The sequence below is a fragment of the Chiloscyllium plagiosum genome, unplaced genomic scaffold, assembly GCF_037043375.1.
Source record: "Chiloscyllium plagiosum isolate Xiang-an unplaced genomic scaffold, Cpla_swu_hap1 HiC_scaffold_42, whole genome shotgun sequence".
Classification (NCBI taxonomy): domain Eukaryota; kingdom Metazoa; phylum Chordata; class Chondrichthyes; order Orectolobiformes; family Hemiscylliidae; genus Chiloscyllium; species Chiloscyllium plagiosum.
In genome coordinates this window covers 22,144,373-22,170,046 of record NW_028270180.1, presented here as the reverse complement: position 1 = coordinate 22,170,046, position 25,674 = coordinate 22,144,373, and the positions used below count along the sequence as shown (strand labels likewise).

The 25,674-nt window shown below is 47.3% G+C and overlaps 1 protein-coding gene across 2 annotated transcripts in view; it reads right to left on the bottom strand.

Annotated features, from left to right (window-relative positions):
* malt3 (MALT paracaspase 3) overlaps nucleotides 1–25,674 on the bottom strand; it is a 138,269-nt gene that overhangs the window by 22,285 nt on the left and 90,310 nt on the right. For both annotated transcript variants that reach the window (XM_087982224.1, XM_087982223.1), the window contains 3 exons: nucleotides 19,473–19,650; nucleotides 12,317–12,391; nucleotides 5,996–6,123 (listed from right to left, as the gene is read on the bottom strand). In XM_087982224.1, the coding sequence (XP_087838350.1) occupies nucleotides 5,996–6,123; nucleotides 12,317–12,391; nucleotides 19,473–19,650 (381 nt within the window). The remainder of the gene's footprint in view (nucleotides 1–5,995; nucleotides 6,124–12,316; nucleotides 12,392–19,472; nucleotides 19,651–25,674) is intronic.

The window sequence follows — 25,674 nt, the reverse complement described above, 5'->3', positions numbered from 1 at the left end:
TCCACTTGGCCCGCCTTATTTCCAAGAAGCTGGCCCAACAATGCATCCTTCATTGTTGGAATGGGAACATACTAGTAACAGGAAACTCTCTTGGCCCTCACTGCCCATTCACTACAACTCTCCCATTGTAACGACTCCATAATGTTGACACTCTCTCTGTAACTTCCCTGCAGATTTGTTCTTCTACCTCCTTCCCACTGATTGCAGATCTATAGACTACATCCCGCAATATAATTGTACTCTGTTTATTCCTTAGTTCCAGCTTAATGGACTCTGTGCGGAGACCCTCTGTGACATCTCTTTCTCCAGCACTGCGATGTACTCCAATACTGTTACCCTTCCTTTTCTAATTTTTCTCAATACCTTGTGCCCAGGAACATTTAACACCCAGTCCCAACCTTCCTTGAGCCAGGTCTCTGTTATCACCATAACATCAAGGTTCCACGTGGCGATCTGTGCCGATGACTCTCTGACTTTATTTACTATACTCCGCGTGTTCTCATATACGCACAGTAACCCTGCTGCAGACTTCATTTATTTCCTTCCTTCCTCTGACTTCACTTACTAACCAGCTGCAGTCTGTGCTAATGTCAGTGATCAATTACTATCGACTGCCCATCTAGCAAAGTTGGTGGCACACCTTGTGGATTCGTAGGTTCTTGCGTGGCCTGATGAGCCCATACTCCTTTTGGTCATTGCCTTGCGCGGGACATACTTTAACGTACATTGTTTGTCGGCAGATACACAGTCCTTGACAGATCCAGTTCCAGTGGCAAAGGGATCTTCACAACTGTGAAGGTCACCCTCCTGCTGCAGCCTCATCCGTTAACATCAAATACCTTTGGCCTTAATCACTATTGAGGCCTTGTTTTGAATTGCGCCGTGATTTGTTCTTCCCCTCTGACCTTGGCTGGCCCTGCCAGGAGCAGAGAATTCCTGACGACATTGCTCTTGGGATCAAAGGAACACCCAAACCCCCCCCACTGCAGCGAGATGACAATCCACGGAGATATCTACACTCGTTGAGCCAGTTGCATCTGGAAGTATTCTGCGAAGTCTAGACTCGGCCTAGTTCTCTCTCGGTTCCCACACCCCTGCCAAGGTCCGTCAAAACCCTCCCAATGGCACGTGCAAAGTGCTCCACATGGAACTCAGTCCCAGCTCTGTTCAGGCTTTCTGCAGACTCTGTCCAGGTGTCCCAGGAATCTAATCCCTCCCTCCTTCACCATCTCTCCAACCACACATTCATCTGCCTTATCCTCCTATTTCTGCACTCGCTTGCACATGGCACTGGGAGTCATCCAGAAATGACTGTTACCTTTCTAGCTTGCTCCTGTTTGCAGGACCAGATTCCCCTGCCTACCCCAAGTCACTCACACCAACATGGACCTCCAATTATTCACCCCTCCCCCTGAAGAATGCCCTGCAGCCACCCTGTGACACCCTGGACTCAGGGAGACAACAGACCATCCCGGACTCCCATCTGCTGCCATAGAAACGCCAGTCTGCTCCCTGAGTTAACGAATCCCACAATTTCTTTCTTCTTCTTTCTCTATTCGACAGCCCGAAACATGCTGCCCAAAAGTGGTGGGCGGCACGGTGGCACAGTGGTTAGCACTGCTGCCTCACAGCGCCAGAGACCCGGGTTCAATTCCCGCCTCAGGTGACTGACTGTGTGGAGTTTGCACGTTCTCCCCGTGTCTGCGTGGGTTTCCTCCGGGTGCTCCAGTTTCCTCCCACAGTCCAAAGATGTGCAGGTCAGGTGAATTGGCCATGCTAAATTGCCCATAGTGTTAGGTGCAGGGGTATGGATGGGTTGCGCTTCGGCAGGGCGGTGTGGACTTGTTGGGCCGAAGGGCCTGTTTCCACACTGTAATGTAATCTAAAAAAATCTAATTACATGTAATCTAAAAGTGTGGCAGGAACAGTACTTCCAAAATAAAGAAAACATTGCTGGAAAAGCTCAGCAAGTCAAAGCAACATCTTTGGAGAGAAATCAGAGTTATCATTTCAGGTCCAGTGACCCTTCTTCAGAAGTTCCAAAAACAATGAACTGGACATATAAAATAGAGACAAAAAAAATCTTAAATGTCAACTCAAATCATTTCAGTAGCACTTGTTGTGCTGTCATTAATCAGCAGGAGGAGATAACGTTCCAGAGAACAATTGATTGAACTTCAATATGATTTAGCAGCTACCCAGTTGGCTAACGCTACATTCTCATTAGAAGGTTGAGTTTTACCGGTTCACAGAGCTGATATCCTCAACGCATACAGTTTTCTAGATAGCGGAGACCGCGATTTATATTCAAAATGCCTTTTATGCACGAGTACTGCCAGTACTGTATTGCAGTCACTGCTGGAGTTTCAGACTATTTTTCGGAGTCAGCACTCTGTACAATGCAGAAGGAGTGCTGTATGCTGACCAAAGGCTTCTTTAAGAAAGGCCCCATGGCATACTTTCAAAGAACTGCTCTCCCCCAGCTAATATCTATCTCTCAATCAACACCATTTAAATATCACAACCTGAATGTCCGTCGGATCTTGGTGTGGGCAAAAACAGTGGTGGCCATTTCCTACATTACATTAACAAAGGTACTTTGAAAGGAACATTCAACTATAAAGTCCTTTGGGATGCCCCTGAGGTTGTGAGAGGATTTTTTTCAAACGACTTGCTGGATAACAAGCTCCAATTGGTTTAGTTGTCGCTAACCAGTTGTTTTTGGTTTTCTTTAATCTTGGCATGTACAATGTTGAAAATGTGTTGCTGGAAAAGCGCAGCAGGTCAGGCAGCATCCAAGGAGCAGGAGAATCGACGTTTCAGGCATGAGCCCTTCTTCAGGAATGAGGAAAGTGTGCCCAGCAGGCTAAGATAAAAGGTAGGGAGGAGGGACTTGGGGGAGGGGCGTTGGAAATGCGATAGGTGGAAGGAGGTCAAGGTGAGGGTGATAGGCCAGAGTGGGGGTACAATGTTGTCAAGGTAACGATGAGGCTTTAACACTGGTTAGGGAGAAGGTGTCACAGTATCTCCAGGTGAGGGCAGATCCACAAACAAGTTCAAAGGTTGCTCTCCAGGATGCCCCTGTTCCACCAACACTTCCATGAAAATAGCTCCTCTGGAGGGTGCTGTGCGTTGGGAGGCATAGTGGTAATGCCACCAGGCCAGAATCCAGAGACCCAGGCCAGAACCCAGGGACCCTGGCCAGAACCCAGGGACCCTGGCCAGAACCCAGGGACCCAGGCCAGAACCCAGAGACCCAGGCCAGAACCCAGAGACCCAGGCCAGAACCCAGGGACCCTGGCCAGAACCCAGGGACCCTGGCCAGAACCCAGGGACCCTGGCCAGAACCCAGAGACCCTGGCCAGAACCCAGAGACCAAGGCTAACATTCTGGGGACATAAGTTCAAATCCCATTGTGACAGCTGGTGCAAGTTAAATCCAATTCAGAAATCAGGAATTATCAGTATTGCTAACCATGTACCCACATCAACTGTCCTACTCAAAATGAATATGTCCTAAATTTGTCTCAATTATTTCTTTAGTTTCTTGACAGTCAGTAAAATGGTGCTGAATTGTGGCGACTTACACGCATCTCACTGTATTTTCAGAAAAACAAGTGACAATAAATTGCTCTTCTATTTACAAGATTCTCTGGATCACTATTGGTCCTTATCCTGTCTGGCCTACATGTGACTCCAAATCCACAGTAATGTAGCTGACTCTTAACTGCTCTCTGCAAATGGCCCAGCAAGCTATTCAGTTAAGAACATAAGAACTCGGATCTGGAGGAGGCCATTCAGCCCCTCGAGTCTGTCCCACCATCGCTTATGATCATGATTCATCTTTCTGGCCTGCTCTCCATACCCCTTAAACCCATTACTAATTAAAAATCTCTCTATCTCTTCCTTAAGCTTACTCAATGTCCCAGCATTCACTGGGGCCGGGGCCGGGGGAAAGAGGAGTGAATTCCACAGATTCACAAGCCTTTGAGAGAATTCCTCTTCATCTTGTCTTTAAGTTTGCCATGCCTTAGCTTATCGCTATGACCTCTTGCTCTAGATTCCCCACAGTGGGCAAAGTGTACCCTATCTCTACTTTGTCATTCCCCTTTAGCATTTTGTATTCCTGCGTGAGATCTCCTTGAAATTTCAAGAGACCTTAGGAATGTGCAACAAATGCTGGACTTGTCAGCAATGCTGACATCTCATGGGAGAAGGAAGACTGTAGGAATGAACTACATTCAACCCACAGGGTTAAATCCTGTTCATTTTGGTTCAATATCCTCAATGTCAGTCTCATTAATTACACTTAGTCAATCTCTCTGGCACTGATAATTATCTATTCCAAGTGTGGGGTATTTAATTATGGGTGAAGATTTTTTTTCCCTTTCTCTCTCACTTTCTGTACACGATTTGGCATTGAATCTAACTACTCTATAATATACATTCCCTTCTCAGTCTGTTTATTTCACAGTGTTTCAGATGGATTAAGGACTCAGTCCGGTCCCGAATGTGCAGTTTCCTTCCCTGCATCATGGTTGGCTCCGGCCAGGAACATGCCAAGCAAAACTTTAAAATATAAACAACATGTTTCGAGGATGAGTTTCATTGAGAGCAGATGTCATTATATCCGCTGGCACTGTGGATTATAGCCCTTTGGTTCTTGGTAAATCTCTGAGGCCCTGATCAATTCAAACTTTGAGGATGTTTCTCTTTGTTGTTTCTTTCCAGGCATTCGTGTATCTATTTACATCTCCTGAGTTTGGCTATTTCCCGGTTTCTATCTGTAAACCACGAGTGAAAGAGGGTCTGTATCATTTGTATAAGAGAGTCATACAGCATGGGGGCACGGTGGTTCAGTGGTTAGCACTGCTGCCTCACAGCACCAGAGACCCGGGTTCGATCCCAGCCTCGGGCGACTGTCTGTGTAGAGTTTGTACATTCTCCCCGTGTCTGTGTGGGTTTCCTCCGGGTGCTCCGATTTCCTCCCACAGTCCAAAGATGTGCAGGCCAGGTGAACTGGCCTTGCTAAATTGCCAACAGTGTCAGGTACATTAGTCAGGGGTAAATGTAGGGAAATGGGGCTGGGTGGGTTACTCTTTGAAGGGTTGGTGCGGACTTGTTGGGCCGAAGGGCCAGTTTCCATACTGTAGGGAATCTAATCTAAGCACGGAAACAGACCCTTTGGTCCAACCGGTCCATACCGACCATAATTCCAAACTAAACTAGTCCCACCTGCCTGCTCCTGGCCTATGTCCCTCCAAACCTTTCCTATTCAAGTACTTACCCAAATGTCTTTTAAATTTTGTATGTGTACCCATATCCACCACTTCCTCTGGAAGCTCATTCCACACATCTCTGTTAAAAAATTACCCATGTCTTTTTAAAATCTTTCTCCTTTCACCTTAAAATTATGCCCCCTAAGGTTGAAATCCCCCACCCTAGGGAAAAGACACCTGCCATTCACTTTATCTGAACCCCTCATGATTTTACAAACCTCTGTAAGGTCACCCGATAAGATCCAGTGATTCGTTCCAGCTCTCCACTGGCGTTTCCATTTCTTTGGCACTTTCCATGATGCCAGGATTTCCCAAAGGGTTTTATATTCAAAAGCATACAGCCTGGAATGCAGGTACAATTTGCAATGTAGGAAATGTGGCGGCCAATTTGCACACAGCAAGCCCTCTGAAAAGTACTATAACTTTTATAAAGGAGATTGACTGAGGGGTAGACATTGGTTAGGAAGCAGAGACATTCTGTCCTTTGCTCTGATTGGGATCTCCATCCTCTGATTATCTGCTATTTGTGGGAGCTTGCTGTGCGTCGCATGATTACTACTGTACATTATAACAATTGGTACTTTACAAAGTTCACTGTAAAGTACTGAGAATGAAAGCTCTTTCCTTTCTCTCATTGTACTCACAAGCAAGGGACAAAGATAGTCTCCTGCCTGTCGGCAAAGATGGTAAATGTCGAAAAGGATGAGTCACACCTACCCTCAGAGACATTCTCCAAAACCTGGGTGACTTTCTCTTTCTTCAGGATATGCCTTTTAAGGTACTTCATAAAGATTCCTGAGCTGTACTCTCCATCCTGTACCTCATAGGCTTCCGCATCTTCACACCTGTAATTCCAGCACAGATTAAAGATATTTTAACTTTCCCATTGCTTCCCACAGCTCCTTGCTGCCAAGTTTTTTTAATCGTTTTCATTTTTGGTCCCCTAACGACCTATCGTCTCCTGATTCGACAGCAGCACTGGGCGACAGATTAGCCATTGGCCACGAAAAAGCCACATGCGGCCAATGGTATTTCGGGAATAGGAAATGTAAAATGGCCCAGTCAATGCCATTAGTGGACTTGTGACCTCAATCTTCACCGTGAACATTGGTAAAAATCAACCTACACATCGGATTGGGGCAGGAGCAAACCATTCTGAGCCTGCGCTGCACTGAATAAGACCAGATTGTAAACTCAATTCTACATTCCCACCCATCTCTGATATCAACAATCTATCCAACTCTGCTTTCAAAACAGTCAAAGGATCGTGACTCTAGAATTCACGATCGCAGAGTGCGGTGGATGCCAGATCATTGAGCAAATTTAAGGAGGAGATAGACAGATTTTTATTTAGTTGAAGGGTTCTGGAGAGCAGGCAGAAAATAGAGTTGAGGCCCAGAAGAAATCATGCAATATCGTAGTAAAGGATACTCTCAAGGGGCTAATCGACCTCCTCCTAACTCTTCAATACTTACATTCGCTGCTTCCACTGCCTTTTGAAGAAGAGAGTCCCAAAAGCTAATGACCCTTTTTATGAGAAAGAAATTCTCCGCCCCTTTGTTTTAAATGGGTGATTCCTTATTTGAAGCCATTATCAGCAGTTTGAGATTCTCCCATAGCCTGTCAAGACCCCTTAGGATCTTTTTGGGTTGAACTTTGCTTTTCTGAACTCCAGCAGGATGCAAGCCCTAGCGGAGTGTAAGAGATTTGTTTTTTTTTTCGTCAAAGAAAGAGATCACTACTTTCTCAGTCAGTGAACTGTGTTGGATAGAAATGTTTTTTGAGGAAGAGTTGATTCGAAATACTGACTGTGTTTCTCTCCCTTCTCCACTGAAACTGCCAGAGCAGCTGAACATTTCGGATTGTAGACTTTAAGATGCAGAGTGGAATTAGGCCATTCAGCCCAATGGGTTTAGATTAGAGTGGTGCTGGAAAAGCACAGCAGGTCAGGCAGCATCCGAGGAGCAGGAAAATAGACATTTCGGGCAAAAGCCCTTCATCGGGATTCAGCGCAATGGGGTTACTCCAGTATCCAATGAGATTATGGCTGATCTGAAAATCCTCAACTCCACTTTCCTGCCTTTTCCCCATGACCCTTGATTCCCGCACTGATTAAAAAAACTAGCTCAGCCCTTCGGCCCAACAAGTCCACACCAACCCTCTGAAGAGCAACCCGCCCAGAGCCATTCCCCTACCCTATATTACTCTACATTTACACCCTAACTAATGCACCTAACCTACACATCCCTGAACACTATGGGCAATTTATCATGGCCAATCCACACTAACCTGCACAGCTTTGGATTGGATTGTGGGAGGAAACCAGAGCAAAGTTGAAACTTTATTGCTGGAACAGCACAGCAGGTCAGGCAGCATCCAGGGAACAGGAGATTCGACGTTTCGGGCACAGGCCCTTCTTCAGGAATGAGCAGACAGTGTTCAGCAGGAGAAGATAAAAGGTAGGGAGGAGGGACTTGGAGGAGGGGCGTTGGAAATGTGATAGGTGGAAAGAGGTCAAGGTGAGGGTGATAGGTCGGAGTAGGATGGAGGCGGAGAGGTCAAGAAGAAGACTGTAGGTCAGGAAGGCGGTGCCGGGCTGGAGGGATTCGGCTGAGACAAGGTGGGGGGAGGGGGGGATGAAGAAACTGGTGAAGTCCAAGTTCATCCCCTGTGGTTGGAGGGTTCCCAGTCGGAAGATAAGACGCTCCTCCTCCGACCGTCGCGTTGTTGTGGTTTGTCGGTGGATGAGTCCAATGACCTGCATATCCTCGGTGGAGTGGGAGGGGGAGTTGAAATGCTGTGCTACAGGGTGGTTGGGTTGGTTCGTCCGGGTGGCCCAGAGGTGCTCTCTGAATCGCTCCGCAAGTAGGCGGCCTGTCTCCCCAATATAGAGGAGGCCACACCGGCTGCAGCGGATGCAGTAGATGATGTGGGTGGAGGTGCAGGTGAATCTGTGGCGGATATGGAAGTTTCCTTTGGGGCCTTGGAGAGAAGTGAGGGGGGAGGTGTGGGCGCAAGTGTTGCACCTCCTGCGGTTGCAAGGGAAGGTGCCAGGAGTGGAGGTTGGGTCGGTGGGGGGTGTGGATCTGACAAGGGAGTCGCGGAGGGAGTGGTCTCTACGGAAAGCTGATAGGGGAGGGGAGGGAAATATATCCTTGGTGCTGGGGTCTGTTTGGGGGTGGCGGAAGTGACGGCGGATGATGCGCTGTACATGGAGATTGGTGGGGTGGTAGGTGAGGACCAGTGGGGTTCTGTCCTGGTGGTGGTTGGAGGGGCGGGGCTCAAGGGCGGAGGAGCGGGAAGTGGAGGAGATGCGGTGGAGGGCACCGTCGACCACGTCGGGGGGGAAATTGCGGTCCTTGAAGAAGGAGGCCATCTGTGTTGTACGTATTTTGAACTGGTCCTCCTGGGAGCAGATGCGGCGGAGACGAAGGAATTGGGAGAATGGGATGGCCTTTTTACAGAGGGCAGGATGGGAGGAGGTGTAGTCCAGGTAGACCTGGACTACACCTCCTCCCATCCTGCCCCCTGTAAAAAGGCCATCCCATTTTCCCAATTCCTTCGTCTCCGCCGCATCTGCTCCCAGGAGGACCAGTTCAAAATACGTACAACACAGATGGCCTCCTTCTTCAAGGACCGCAATTTCCCCCCCGACGTGGTCGACGGTGCCCTCCACCGCATCTCCTCCACTTCCCGCTCCTCCGCCCTTGAGCCCCGCCCCGCCCCTCCAACCGCCACCAGGACAGAACCCCACTGGTCCTCACCTACCACCCCACCAATCTCCATGTACAGCGCATCATCCGCCGTCACTTCCGCCACTTCCAAACAGACCCCAGCACCAAGGATATATTTCCCTCCCCTCCCCTATCAGCTTTCCGTAGAGACCACTCCCTCCGCGACTCCCTTGTCAGATCCACACCCCCCACCGACCCAACCTCCACTCCCGGCACCTTCCCTTGCAACCGCAGGAGGTGCAACACTTGCGCCCACACCTCCCCCCTCACTTCTCTCCAAGGCCCCAAAGGAAACTTCCATATCCGCCACAGATTCACCTGCACCTCCACCCACATCATCTACTGCATCCGCTGCAGCCGGTGTGGCCTCCTCTATATTGGGGAGACAGGCCGCCTACTTGCGGAGCGATTCAGAGAGCACCTCTGGGCCACCCGGACGAACCAACCCAACCACCCTGTAGCACAGCATTTCAACTCCCCCTCCCACTCCACCGAGGATATGCAGGTCATTGGACTCATCCACCGACAAACCACAACAACACGACGGTCGGAGGAGGAGCGTCTTATCTTCCGACTGGGAACCCTCCAACCACAGGGGATGAACTTGGACTTCACCAGTTTCTTCATCCCCCCTCCCCCCACCTTGTCTCAGCCGAATCCCTCCAGCCCGGCACCGCCTTCCTGACCTGCAGTCTTCTTCTTGACCTCTCCGCCTCCATCCTACTCTGACCTATCACCCTCACCTTGACCTCTTTCCACCTATCACATTTCCAACGCCCCTCCTCCAAGTCCCTCCTCCCTACCTTTTATCTTCTCCTGCTGAACACTCTCTGCTCATTCCTGAAGGGCCTGTGCCCGAAACGTCGAATCTCCTGTTCCCTGGATGCTGCCTGACCTGCTGTGCTGTTCCAGCAATAAAGTTTCAACTTTGATCTCCAGCATCTGCAGACCTCACTTTCTCCAGGAAACCAGAGCACCCAAAGGAAACCCACGCAGACACAGGGGAGAATGTGCAAACCCTACACAGACAGTTGCCCGAGGCTGGAATCAAACCTGGGTCCCTGGCACTGTGCCAGGCCCAATTTACTCAATAACCTAATTTCAACAGCCCCCTGCAGTTACAAATTCCACAGATTCACTCCCCTCTGAGAGAAGAAATTCCTCATCATTGCTATCTAAAATACGTAACCCCTTTCTCTGAGATTGAATCTTCTGGCACCTTCTGTCTCCCACGAGGGACAACAACCTTTCCACACCTTCCCTGTTAAGAATCTTGCAAGTCTCAATAAGGGCACCTCAATCTTCTAAACTGCAACAAATACTGGCCCAAGCTACTTTAGATTCCTGCAGCTCTCTGCTTTCATTAGGATGATTTGGAGATGCCGGTGTTGGACTGGGGTGTTCAAAGTTAAAAATCACACAACACCAGGTTACAGTCCAACAGGTGATCCTGATAAAGGAGCTGCTGCTCCGAAAGCTAGTGCTTCCAATTAAACCTGTTGTATTATAACCTGGTGTTGTGTGATTTTTAACTTCATTAGGGTGGTGTAGGATATCTGTGATGCAAACATAGGAGTAGTGAAGCGTATTTATCCATATCGTGTCAGGGTGCACAAGGAGTTTCGTGGTTAGAGGGGTGTCACCGAAGCCATATTCACGGTTGATTAGCAATTTCTACCGGACGGCATTACTGCCTGGTAGGAGCACCCTGAGCTCTGCCGTCTTGTCGGAGATGTGGCTCGACGGCCGCGTCCATGCCTTGCAGACACAATCTTGTGGGTTAAGCCCCACCCAAGAGGCTGGAGCAGTCTGTTGGCTAATGCACCGGGTCAGAGCTGCATGTGTTGGAGGTGCTGTCTTTTGAAGCTGCATTAAACTAAAGCCTATTCTTGCTCTCTCAAGGGAATAGCAGAGACCCCCAGGGCACTGACTAATATTCCTCACTCAACTAATATTACCAAAGAAATGTTTCCAGTGTGTGTGTGTGTGAAATCAACTGCCATGTTTCCTTCATTCCAACAGTATCTCAAAACTGCTACAGTGCAAAGGAAGGCCATTTGGCCCATTGTGCCAGCAATGGATCTATCCCCTCCTGCCTTTTCCCATATCCCTGCACACCATTTCTATCCAATTAACCATCCAGTGCCCTCTTGAATGCCTCAGTCAAATTTTCCTCAATCACATTTCCAGGGAGTACATTCCATACCCTTTCTATTCGCTGAGGAAAATTGATTTTGCTCACATCACTTTTGCTGCAGAGGAGCACTCTACAGCTATAAGGGCTGAGAGACACAAGTTTCCATTTCCTTTTCACAGTTTAAAGTGAGATGTCTAGACTGGCAGTTACAAGACAGTTTCTCTGGTCGTGTCTGTGAGGTTTCCTCCAGGTGCTCTGGAATCCTCCCACAGTCCAAAGATGTGCAGCTTAGGTGGATTGACTATGGGAAATGCGAGGTCACAGGGATAGGCTAGAGAGCGGGGAGTGGGCAGGATTGGTGGGGTGCTCTTCAGAGGGATAGTATGAACTTCATGAGGTGAATGGCCAGCTTTGAGAAAGCGAGGACTGCAGCTGCTGGAGATCAGAGTCGAAGAGTGTGGTGCTGGGCAGTGGGGTTTTTGGTGCAAGTCCCAGAAACATTCCCTGAGGACCGGGACAGGGGGGAGAGGTTTCTATCCTTGTTGCGGTTGGGGGCATGTGGGAGATGTGTGGGAAGTGATGGAAATGTCACGTGGGAGGGAAAATTGCGGTCCTTTGAAATAGGAGCCCATGTGGGATATCCTGGAGTGGAATTGCTCCTCCTTGGAGCAGATACAGCCAGCTTCCACACTGAAGGGATTCTATGATTCCACTGCATGTCCCAGTTAATAAGGTCTAGGGCACTGTAAGCTTTATCAACTACTCCCTGGTGTTGTGTGATTTTTAACATTGTCCACCCCAGTCCAACACCAGCACCTCCACATCATGGCTTTTAAAGGATGACACTTGCAAGTTTTATATTATCCACAAATGTTAAAATGGCAGCGGTTTTACAGAATGTGGTGTAAAACTAAGTCAACAGAATTAAGGATACAGGTCAGACATGACCGAAGTGAATAAAGGCCAGGCTTGAGGGGCTGAATGGCTTTGCCCAGGCCACAGTGTCTCCGAGGTAGAGATAGATCTTCTGAGGTTGTGGAGACAATGATTGGGATCCAGGAAGGAAGGGTTCAGTCCTTTGCCTGACCTAGAAGGGCTGGCACCAAACACAGGAAAGGCACATCACTACCATTCACTCCCAGACTGGAATAGCAGAGGAATACTCACGTCGCATATCCATAGACGATGTTCCCAGTGGGAGCAAGCGGCTGTAGGTCTGAGGGCAAGTATTCCTGATTATACCTGCAAAACAAATGCAGAAGGTTTCAGTGACATGACTCAAGCCTCTCAAAAGCAGACAGATGTGTTAGACAAAGAATGGATTTGAAGCTGCGATGTGGGTATTGCAAAGACTGGGGTGGGATGCAGGCGTACCTGTCCCGAGGCATTCTGGGGGAGGGTCTGCAATCATGTGACTCAAGGGAATCAGTGTGGCACCACCTGACTGGTTTTAGTCCTTAGCTCAGTTTAGCAGGTGGTCAGTGAAACGCCAACACAAAAATCCTAGCCCTCAGTTCACAGTTTGGTCATCTGGAGGTAGAACGTGGACAAGGTGCTTTCAGACAATAGTTTTAATCAAATAGTTTGGATATATTATGACATACCCCATAGCCACTGGAATTTGAAACTGGATGTTCTGAGCCAGAGGTAGGGACACTACCCCGTGACTCAAAAGCTCTTGGTGTTGTCCTATATATTAGCTGCTAATTGAGAATCCATGGGGCATCTAGTTAAAAGTCATACAACATGGAAACGACCCTTCGGCCCAACCCGTCCATGCCAATCAGACATCCTAAACTGATCTAGTCTCATTTGCCAGCACTTGGCCCATATCCCTCTAAACCCTTCCTATTCATGTACCCATCCAGACGCCTGCACTTGTACCAGCCTCCACCACTTCCTCTGGCACCTCTTCTGTAATGTGAACTCTTTTCAAGACATCACTATTTATATCCCCAAGTTCTCTCACTTCCACATTCTTCTCTACAGCAAATATTGACATGAAATATTCAATTAGCATCTCATCCATCTTCTGTGGTTCCATACATAGATGGCTTTGCTGCTCTTTAAAGGGTTCTATTTTCTCCCTGGTTACTCTTTTGCCCTTAATGCACTTTGGATTTGCCTTAACTCTAATTTACCAAAACTATCTCCTGTCCCTTTTTTGCCCTCCTGATTACCCTCTTAAGTACTGTCCTTACAGTCCTCTCAGGATTCCCTCAGTCCCAGCTGTCTGTATCTGATATTGGCTTCCTTGTCTTAACCAGAATCTCAGTTTCTCTAGTCATCCAATATTCCCTACACTACTGACCGTCCCCTTCACACTAACAGGAACATACTGTCTCTGGACTCTCGTTTTAAAGGCCTCCGACTTCCAATCACCCCTTCACCTGTACCCAGCCTCCTCAAACCTACTTTCGAAAGTTTTGACAAAGGGTAGGTTAGACGCGAAATGTCAGCTCTTTTCTCTCCTTACAGATGCTGCCAGACCTGCTGAGATTTTCCAGCATTTTCTCTTTTGGTTTCTTTTATTTCGAAAGTTCCTGTCTAATACCGGCAAAATTGGCCTTACTCCAATTTAGTTTTGATCAGTTCTATCTTTTTCCATAACTATTTTAAAACTAATAGAGTTATCTCAAAGTGTTCCCCACTGAAACCTCAGTTACTTGCCCTGTCTTATTACCCAAGAGAAGGCCAGGTATTGCTCCTTCTCCAGTCGGTATAGCCACATCTTGACTGAGGAAATTATCTTGCACATGCTTAACAAATTCCTCCACATCCAAACTAAGACTGTCCTGTCCTAGTCTATGCTTGGAAAGTTAAAATTCCCAACCATTATAACCCTTACAGATATCAGAGCTCCTCTTACATATTTGCTTTGTAATTTCCCACTGACTACTGGGGGCCTGGAATACAATCTCAACGAGGTGATCACCCCTTTCTTAGTTCCACCCATATAACTTCACTGGACGATCTCCCAGGAATATCCTCCCTAAGCGCAGCCGTAATGTTATCTCTAATCAAAAATTCCACTCCCTCTCCTTTCTGGTCTCCCTTTGGCATCCATAACCCCAGAACATTAAGCTGACAGCCCAGTCTAACACTCAGCCACCTTTCTTATAGAAACTGTGATATCCCAGACCCATATTCCCAACTATGCTCTAGGTTCATCTGCCTGACCTGTCAGGCCTCTTGCAACGAAGTAAATGCAATTCATCATTCTTACCTCATTCTCTGCCAAGCTCTTGTCTGCCTTGTCCAATAGACTTACTCCCCTTGTCTGTCATACCAGCCTCACTCTCTTCTCACTATCAATTTGGTTCTCAAACCCCCAGGTAGGAAATTAAAAACCAGGAAAAGACATAGCCATTGGGTGTGTGATCTCAGTACCTACACTCACATGGTAAACGCATGAGAACTTTAATCATTTTATGAACATATAAATTGCATTTGGTTTTACGTCTCACAACTTTACCAACAAAGTGTGTTTTTAACTCTAGTTCTAGACAGTTCTATTCACCCCTGCATCAATTAAACATCTCTCTCCTGCCTTTAAGAGATTCCTTAACTTTTTGATCAAGTTACCTCACATGCCTATAAGTGAAACCTTATCGAGTCACTCCGAGCCCACACCAATGGTGGTTGACTCTCTGAAGTGAGGTAAAAACAATGACTGCAGATGCTGGAAACCAGATTCTGGATTAGTGGTGCTGGACCTGTCAGGTGGTCAGCGTGCTACACAAGTGCACAATTTTGCTGAATCCCTGAAGAAAACATAACAACACAAGGTTCTTCCATCGCTCAAGAGTTTCGAGAAACTCTGTGCTGCTCAATTTCCTGGAACTGCAGCCGTTCAATAGAACATTGATAACATACTGGGGGACTACAAAGGTCACTGTATAGGCCAATGCTGCTTATTCAAGAGGCTTGAACACACACAACAACAAGAACAGCCTCTTCCCGGCCGTTATTAGACTGCTGAGTGGACCTCTCCAACTTCAAACAATGTTGATCTTGCTTCATGCACCCCCTGTGCAGAGAAACATTATATGCCTCACTCTGTCCAAATTGCCTAAGATCTGGATGCCCCTGATCTGCCTGCACTGCCTTGCAAACAGTACTTAGGTACATGTGACTGCAATAAATAAAATGACAATTTTCAGCTAAATATCCATTTAATAAGGTTGAGGGGTTTGGAAAAAAACTAAACTCGCATCTATATAGCACTTTGCATGACGAGTGGACACCTCAAAGCTCTTTGCAGGCAATAAACTACTTTTTGAAGTGTTGTCAGGTAGGAAATGCTGTAGCCAACATGTGCATAGCATATCAGCAATGTGATGACGACAGAATCTGTTTTTTTTTATTTGTTCATGGTATATGGGTGTCAGCATTTGTTACTCATCCCTAGTTCCTCTAGAGCAGAATGGCTTGCTAGGCCACTTCAGAGAGTCTGGATTAGTGGTGCTGGAAGAGCACAGCAGTTCAGGCAGCATCCAAGGAGCTTCGAAATCGACGTTTCTGGAAGGGCTTTTGCCCGAAATGTCGATTTCGAATCTCCTTGGATGCTGCCTGAACTGCTGTGCTCTTCTAGCACCACTGATCCAGAATCTGGTTTCCAGCATCTGCAGTTGTTGTTTTTACCTCACTTCAGAGAGTCAACCACCATTGGTGTGGGCTCGGAGTGACACATAAGCAAGGCCAACTAAGAATGACAGTTTCCTTCTCTGAAGGACGTTATTAAACCAGATGGGTTTTTTAATGACAATTAAGAGCAACTTCATGGTTATTAGACCTTCAATTCTTGTTGAGCTCAAATTCTGCCATCGGCTCTGGTGGGATCTGAACTTGGGTCCCCAGAACATTACCTGGGTCTCTGGATTTCTAGTCCAGTGACAATATCACTACACCATCCCCAACTTCCAAATGTAGAATGACCAGAAAAGTTACAGCACCAAAGGAGGCTGTTCAGCATATTGTCTTCAGGCTGGCCTAGAGAGGAGCAGAGTTCTCAAATCTAACCCCAACTTCCTGCACATACCCTGCAGCACTGGAGGGGGGCTAACAGTCACAAGAGTTTATTTTTGAATGTGAATAGTTCTGCCACCACTAAGTTTCATTTCTTAGCTTCCTTTTAATTTCACCCCTGTTTTTTTTGTCTCTCCTTCTCAGCTCATGTTGAGCTCCTGGCGTTTGAGGGTTTTTTTTTTGCATCATCTGACTCTGAATGTTCTGACATCTTTGGGGCAAGGCAGGGAGTGGGGTGAGAGAGTGGGGGGGGGAGGGGCTTGGTTGAGGGGATTGGGGAGAGAGGGGGTTACTTGAGTGGGTTGGGGAGGTAAAGTGGTTGGGTGAATGGGTTGGGGAGGGAGGTGGTTGGTTGAGGAGGGAGGGGGTTGGTTGAGGGGGTGTGGGAGGGAGGGGCTTGGTTGAATGGGTTGGGGAGGGAGGGAGTTGGTTGACAGAGTGGGGGAGGAAAGCGGTTGGTTGTTTGGGTTGGGGAGGGAGGGGGTTGGTTGAATGGGTTGGGGACGGTGGCGGTTGGTTGAGTGGGTTGGGGAGGGAGGAGGTTGTTGAGAGGGTGGGGGAGGGAGGGGGTTGGTTGAGAGGGTAGGAGAGGGAGGAGGTTAGTTGAGAGGGTGGGAGAAGGAGGGGGTTGGTTGAGTGGGTTGGGGTGGGAGGGGGTTGGTTGAGTGGGTTGGGGTGGGAGGGGGTTGGTTGAGTGGGTTGATGAGGGAGAGGGTTGGTTGTGTGGGTTGGTTGAATGGGTTGGGGAGGGAGGGGGTTGGTTGAGTGGGTGGGAGAGGGAGGGGGATTGGGTGAGTGGGTGGGGGAGGGGGTTGGTTGTGTGGGTTGGGGAGGGAGGGGGTTGGTTGTGTGGGTTGAGGAGGGAGGCGGTTGGTTGAATGGGTTGGGGAGGGAGGCGGTTGGTTGAGTGGGTTGGTGAGGGAGAGGGTTGGTTGTGTGGGTTGGTTGAATGGGTTGGGGAGGGAGGGGGTTGGTTGAGTGGGTGGGAGAGGGAGGGGGGTTGGGTGAGTGGGTGGGGGAGGGGGTTGGTTGTGTGGGTTGGGGAGGGAGGGGGTTGGTTGACAGGGTGGCGGAGGGAGGGGGTTGGTTGTGTGGATTGGGGAGGGAGGCGGTTGGTTGAGTGGGTTGGTGAGGGAGGGGGTTGGTTGTGTGGGTTGGGGAGGGAGGCGGATGGTTGTGGGGGTTGGGGAGGGAGGCGGTTGGTTGTTTGGGTTGGGGAGGGAGGGGTTTATTTGAGTGGGTTGGGAAGGGAGGGGGTTGGTTGTGTGGGTTGGGGAGGAAGGCGGTTGGTTGAGTGGGTTGGGGAGGGAGGGGTGGGTTGTGTGGGCTGGGGAGGGAGGGAGTTGGTTGTGTGGGTTGGGGAGGGAGGGGTTGGTTGATAGGGTGGGGGAGGGAAGCGGTTGGTTGAGTGGGTGGGCGAGGGAGGGGGTTGGTTGAGTGGGTTGGGGAGGGAAGGAGTTGGTTGTTTGGGTTGGGGAAGGAAGGATTTGGTTGTTTGGGTTGGGGAGGGAGGGGGTTGGTTGACAGGGTGGGGGAGGGAAGCGGTTGGTTGAGTCGGTGGGGGAGGGAGGGGATTGGTTGAGAGGGTGTGGGAGTGAGGGGATTGGTTGAGAGGGTGTGGGAGTGAGGGGCTTGGTTGAGAGGGGGCGGGGGGGGACTGTACTGTGACCATCCTGCCATTTTCTTTGCGTCTTCTTTCCAAAACATCTTTAACCTCCACCTCAAATACTTCCCCACTGCTCTGACGTGGAATTTGAGGCTGGTACAATTGCAGCATTCAGAAGGTATAGAAGTAGGAAGGGTTTAGAGGGAGATGGGCAAAATGCTGGCAAGTGGGACTCGATTGGTATGGGATATTTAGTCGGCATGGACCAGTTGGACTGAAGGGTCTGTTTCCGTGCTGTACATCTCTACAACTCTATCTTCAAACAGCTGTTTTTAGTTTTTTTTTGTTAAATTACACCTCAGTTACACAACAGTGCGTCACTTCAGAGGGCAATTGATGTGGACCTGGAGGACATGTAAACAAGACCAGGTAAGGATGGCGGTTTCCTTCTCTAAAGGACATTATTAAACCAGATGGAGACTCCACAGCACTGAAGATGTCACCTAGACAGGGGACAAAAGGTCTGCAAACCAACTTCCCAGCTCATTGAACATACCCACAACTACTGCACACAAGCTACAAATCTTTACTCAAATCCTGATCAGTTTAATGAAGTTAGCATTCCCCCAATTTAAAACGCTAGCTCACTTTATCCTTCTCTGTTACTAAGCCTAACTGAATCATGATTACTATGACCAAAAGGCTCTCGACCTGATGTCCCTTCTCCCTGCTTGATCTTATAGCAGTCCAGAACTGCCTCTTCTCTTGTTGAACTTGCTTCACTGACTAAAGAAGGTCTCGTGAATGCATGTTAAGAACTCTGATCTCTCCATCGTTTGGTTTTTCTAGTTAGCATCAGGATATTTTAAACACCTGACCATTGCTGGCCTTTTGTTTCGTCACTTTTCGATGTTGATTAGATTAGATTCCCTACAGTGTGGAAACAGGCCCTTCGGCCCAACCAGTCCACATCGACCCTCTGAAGAGTAACCCACCCAGACCCATTTCCCTCTGACTAATGCACCTAACACTATGGGCAATTTAGCATGGCCGATTCACCTGACTTGCACGTCTTGGACTGTGGGAGGAAACCCACACAGACATGGGGAGAATGTGCAAACCCCACACAGGCAGTCGCCTGAGGCTGGAATCAAACCTGGGACCCGAGTGCTGTGAGGCAGCAGTGCTAACCACTGAGCCACCGTGCCCCCCCCTAAAATGATCGGAATTTTTTTAAATCACTGGTGAGTGAGGGCCGTTGGCTGGGCCAGCATTTATTGCCCATCCCTAATGGCCCTTTCTCTGACTAGTATATTCCCAGCAGTTACCTTGAAAACTTTATCCAGCCCAAATGGCACCATTTATTGCACCTTCTGGTAACTCATCCTCACTCCTCACAGATACAGCTGTTTCTTTAATCAATGCTGCACCCCTAATCTTAAATCCTCTCTTAAACCAGGAACGGGCTGCCTTATCTTCCCGTTCTTAGGATTCTTCTTTCAGAATATTGGGAATATAACTATCACAGCAATATTATTCTGTACACGGAGTGGCGACGGGCGGTTTAAAATCTCTTCACACAAATGGGAATCCTGACAGCACAGACTCCATTATTTCCGCAATTATTTTTCAAATGCAATTTTTTAAAGCAAGTGTCCGCTAGAGAGAGAGGAGAGAGGGTGGCCGTACCATTTCCGACACATGTCCAGCAGGAGGACATTCAGGGCTGTGTTCTTCACCTGCATCTTGCAGAGGATTTTCTGAACGTTGATGCAGTTCTCTGGTCTGTACGGGTTTGGAGCATTTACTGGTACCATATAGTTCCTGCCTGAACACTCGTAGCCATGCCCGGCATAGTAAAATAGAGCTGTTGGATCAAAAACAGGGGAGAGAGAGACAGAGAGAAAATGAAATCCAACTATATCTTCAGAGACATCCCACAGAGAGACAGGGAGTGAGAGAGAGCAATTTCCTGCATGTTGTGAAATGCGTCCAGTTATAATTACCAGCTCCACAGTCAGACTTTACACTCTCAGTCTATCTCTTAACTTTGGTTCCTCGCCTTTGGATGCAGTGTATTATCTATTGCAACTCCCTGCATTATATCGCAGCTTTGGCAATGATTTCAGAACTGTTAGATTATTCCAATTCCAATTCCAAGTCCACTAATGAAATGTCAAACTAAATACTAACAACTTTCTTGATAATTTGTTCATTTACAGAATGTACATTACACACATCTGCTCCCTCAACACCACCCATATCCCAGCAAGCTCTGTTTATAAGTACTCTAAATAGTGAATTCAACAACACTTCACCAGTGAATGTTAACAGTATAATTAACCTACCATTCACACATTAGTGACACTAACACAGACAGCATGTAGCCCCAGGTACCCACCTGTACGTTTCAAACCCACAGAGGTGAACTTACAAGCCCTCTTATCTCAGAGTCAGAAGGTTGGAGGGAGGGGCTTGAATACAGGATCCACATATCATCAGTTTTGTGCAGTACTGATAACATGCTACACTGTTGGCAGCGCAAACCTTTAAACATCAAACTGAGACCCTGTCTGCCTACTCAGGTGGACATAACCATCCCATGAGGCTGACTAAAACCAATTTGTAACTTCTGCTAATTTTGGGAATGCACAGAGTTTATGTCACATACACAGACTATCCACATGAATTACCTGTCAGTATACTCTAGTCAACTGCATGGGTTTCCTCCGGGTGCTCCAGTTTCCTCCTACAATCCAAAGATGAGGTGAGGTGAACTGGCTATGCTAAATTGCCCATAGTGTCCAGGGATGTGTAGGTTAGGTGCATTAGTCAGGGGAAATGTAGAGAAATGGAGTAGGGGAATGGGTCTGGATGGGTTACTCTTTGGAGGGTCAATGTGGACTTTTTGGGCCAAATGGCCTGTTTCCAGACTGTAGGGATTCTATGAACTCTACCACAAATGCTGTTAATAACATTTAAATAAGGAGGCAGAACTGTTTATAGTATTCCAAGTGCAGTTGTACCAATGCCCTGTACAGTTTCAGGAAAACACCTTGGTTTTAGAGAGTCATACAGCACAGAAACAGATCCTTTGGCCCAACCGGTCCATGCTGATCATAATCCTAAACTAAACTAGTCCCACCTTCCTGCACTTGGCCCATATCCCTTCAAACCTTTCCTAGTCATGGACTTATTCAAATGTCCATTAAATGTTGTAACTGTGCCTACATCCACCACTTCATCTGGAAATTCATTCCACACATGAACCAATCTCTGTTTAAAAAAAAAGTGCCTCTCATTTTGTTTTAATCTTTCTCCTCTCACCTTAAAAATATGCCCCCAGTCTTAAAATCCCCCACCCGAGGGAAAAGACAGTTTTCATTCACCTTCTCTATTCCCCTCACTACTTAATAAACCCCCATATGGTCACCTCTCAACCTCCTCCACTCCTGTGAAAAATGTGCCAAGCTATCCCAGCCCCTCCCTATAACCCAAACCCTCCATTCTCAGCAACATCTTGGTAAACCTCTTCTGAACCCTCTCTGGCTTAATAATATCCTTCCTCTAACAGATAGAGGAAACATGTTTGCAAATTTGTTCACAGCGAGTTCCTCACACGAGACACCAGACGGGACCTCCTTCACGATAATGGGGCAGGATATTTCAACTGCACTCGACGTGGCAGGCTTAGGTCACATTCTTAAAATCGTGCTCACTGTTTCATGATGATGAGGGGGTGGTGTGTGGATGACTTCATTGTTTAAAGAATCCAGTCTAAAATCTATGGAATAATATCTGCGTATACGTCCTTCGCTGGGATGGGTGCTGGATTCTCTATTGTTTGACATTTATATAAATGGTTCGGATGAGAATATAGAAAGCATGGTTTGTAAGTTTGCAGACAACACCAAAATAGGGGCACAGTAGACAGTGAAGACAGTTTTCTAAGATTACAAAGGGATCTTGATCAAATGGGTCATAGAGCTTGTACACACAGAAACAGATCTTTTAGTTTAACTTGTCCATGCCGACCACATATCTCAAATTAATCTAGTCCCATTTGCCAGCACTTGGCCCATATCCCTCTAAACATTTCCTATTCATATACTCATCCAAATGCCTTTTAAATGCTGTAATTGTACCAGCCTCCACCACTTCCTCTGGCAGCTCATTCCATACACATAACATCTTCTGTGTGAAAAAGATTGGCCCGTAGGTGCCTTTTAAATCTTTCCCCTCCCACCCTAAACCTATGCCCTCTAGTTCTGGACTTTCCGATCCCAGGGAAAAGACCTTGTCTATTTACCCTCTCCATGCCCCTTATGATTTTACAAACCTCTATAAGGTCATCACTCAGCCTCCGATGCTCCAGGGAAAACAGCCCCAGCCTATTCACCCTCTCCCTTTAGCTCAAACACTCCAACCCTGGCAACATCCTCATAAATCTTTTCTGAACCCTTTCAAGTTTCACAACATCCTTCCGATAGGAAGGAGACCAGAATTGCACACAATATTCCAACAGTGGCCAAACCAATGTCCTATGCAGCTGCAACATGACCTCCCAACTCCTACACCCAATGCTCTACTAAAGGAAAGCACCAATCCTTGTGGCACTCCACTGGTCATAGGCCTCCAGTCTGAAATGCAACCCTCCATCACCACCTTCTTCTACTTTCGAACCAATTTTGTATCAAAATGGCTAGTTCTCCCTGTATTCCATGTGATCTAGCCTTGCTAACAAGTCTACCATGAGGAACCTTGTTGAACGCCTTACTGGAGTCCATTTGATCACGTCCACAGCTCTGTCTCATCAATCCTCTTTGTTACTTCTTTAAAAAAACTCAATCAAGTTCATGAGACATGATTTCCCACACACGATGCCATGTTGACTATCCCTAATCAGTCCTTGCCTGTCCCCCAAGATTGCCTCCAACAACCTGCCCACCAGTGAGGTCAGGCTCACTGGTCTATAGTTCCCTGGCTTGTCTTTACCACCTTTCTTAAACAGTGGCACCACGTTAACCAACCTCCAGTCTTCCGGCACCTCACCTGTGACTATTGATGATGCAAATATCTCAGCAAGGGACCCAGCTATCACTTCTCTAGCTTCCCACAGGGTTCTAGGGTACACCTGATCAGGTTCTGGGTATTTATACACCTTTATCCGTTTTAAGACATCCAGCACTTCCTCCTCTGTAATATGGACATTTTTTAAGATGTCACCATCTATTTCCCTACATTCAGTATCTTCCATGTCCTTTTCCACAGTAAACATTGATGCAAAATACTTATTTAATATCTCCCCTATCTCCTGTGGCCCCACATTTCGGCTGCCTTGCTGATCTTTGAGGGGTCCAATTCTCTCCCTAGTTACCCTTTTGTCCTTAATGTATTTATAAAATCCCTTTGGATTCTCCTTACCTTTATTTGCCAAAGCTATCTCATGTCCCCTTTTTGCCCTCCTGATTTCCCTCTTTAGTATACTCCTACTGCCTTTATATTCTTCTAAGGATTCACTCGATCTATCCTGTCTATACCTGACATACGCTTCCTTCTTTTTCTTGACCAAACCCTCAATTTCTTTAGTCATCCAGCATTCCCTATACCTACTAGCCTTCCCTTTCACCCTGACAGGAATATATTTTCTCTGGATTCTCGTTATCTCATTTCTGAAGGCTTCCCATTTTCCAGCCGTCCCTTTACCTGCAAACATCTGCCCCAAATCAACTTTTGAAAATTCTTGCCTAATACTGTCAAAACTGACCTTCTTCAAGTTTTGAACTTTAACTTTTAGATCTGGTCTATCCTTTTCCATCACTATTTTGAAACCAATAGAATTATGGTCGCTGGCCCCAAAGTGCTCCCCCACTGACACCTCAGTCACCTGCCCTGCCTTATTTCCCAAAGGTAGGTCAAGTTTTGCACCTTCTCCAGTCGGTACATCCACATATTGAATCAGAAAATTTTCTTGTACACACTTAAATTCCTCTCCATCTAAACTCTTAACATTATGGCAGTCCTAGTCTATGTTTGGAAAGTTAAAATCCCCTACCATAACCACCCTATTATTCTTACAGATAACTGAGATCTCCTTACAAATTTGTTTCTCAATTTCCCGCTGACTATTAGGGGGGGTTCTATGATATAATCCCAATAAGCTCACCATCCCTTACATCTGAACTGGAGGGGGACCAATCTCTTGGTGGCCAGGGTTGCTAGTGCTATAAGGGAGGGTTTCAACTGGATTGGCAAGGGGTTGGTACCCTCAACAGCAGAGAGGCAAGTGCAAGGCTGGAAGGAAATACAGTCATCAGAAATAGTAAAGTGAAGAGACAGGTCAGGCTGGAACATGACAGGGAGCGAGCATCTATTTCAATGCAAGACGGCTGATAGGTAAGGTCAATGAACTCAGGTACATGGGACTGGGATATTTTAGTTATTATAGAAAGATGGCTAAAGGAGGGTCAGACTGGCAGCTTAATGTGCCAGGGTACAGGTGCTTTAGGCAGGGCAGAGGTGGTGGAAAGAGGGGAGAGGGTGTTCCATTTTTGATTAAAGGGAGTATCACAGCAGTAATCAGAGATAAAGTAACTGAAGAATCATCCCATGAGGCTTTATGGGTGGAGCTAAGAAATAAGAAGGGGATGGTGACATTATTGGGGTTGTACTATAGGCCCCCAAAATGTCACTGGGAATTAGAGGAACAAATATGCAGGGAGATTGGGAAGACTTGCAGGAGCAACAGGATCGTCATAGTAGGGGATTTTAATTTTCCTGACATAAACTGGGACTGCCACAGCATTAAGGGCTGAGATGGGGCGGAATCTGCTCAGTGTGTTCAGTAAAGATTCCTCAAGCAACATATACAGGGTCCTACTTGGGAAAGGGCAAAACTTGACCTACTCTTGGGAAATAGGGCAGGACAGGTGACTGAGGTGACAGTGGGGGAGCATTTTGGGACCTCGAGCAAGTGGGAGGCCTTTAAAAGTGAGACACCTAGAGTTCAAGGTCTACATGCTCCTGCGAGGATGAAGGGCAAGGTTGGCAGGAATAGAGAACCCTGGGTGTCAACAGATATTGAAGCTTTGACTAGAAAAAAGGCATGGCTCAGGTACAGGCAGCTGGGATCAAGGGTATCCCTGGAGGTATACAGGGGCTACAGGAGTTTACTGAAGGAAATCAGGAAGGCAAACAGGGGGCATGAGATAGACTTGGGTGAGAAGATTAAGGTGGATCCAAAGAGGTTCATTAATTTTATTAAAGGAAAAAGAATAACTAGAGAGAGAATAGGACCCCTGGAGGACCATATTTGTATAGAACCACAGGAGATGGGCGAGGTCCTCAATTAATATTTCTCCGCTGCGTTTACCATGGAGAAAGACATGAAGACTTGGGAACTTGGAGGAGGTAATGGGAGCAGTCCATATCACAGTAGAGGTGGTGTTGGATATATTAGAATGTATGAAAATGGATAAATCTCCTGGTTCTGACCAGATATAGCTAAGAACACTACAAAAGGCTAGAGAAGAAATTGCAGGGGCCCCCGCTGACATTTTTGCATCATCATTAGCCATGGGTGAGGTCCCTGAAGACTGGAGGGTAGCGGATATTGTGCCTTATTCAAGAATGGCTGCAAAGAAAAGCCTGGGAACTATAGAGCAGTGAGCTTAACATCTGTGGTAGGTAAATTACATGAGAAGATTCTGAGAGATAAGGTATACCATGCATTTGGAAAGACAGGGTTGCATTGTGATCGGTAAGATCATGCCTCACAATTTTGTTAGAGTTCTTTGATGAAGTGACCAGGAAAGTTGAGAGGGCAGGGCGGTGGATGTAGTCTATATGGATTTCATAAGGCCTTTAATAAGGTTCCACGTGGTAGGCTGCT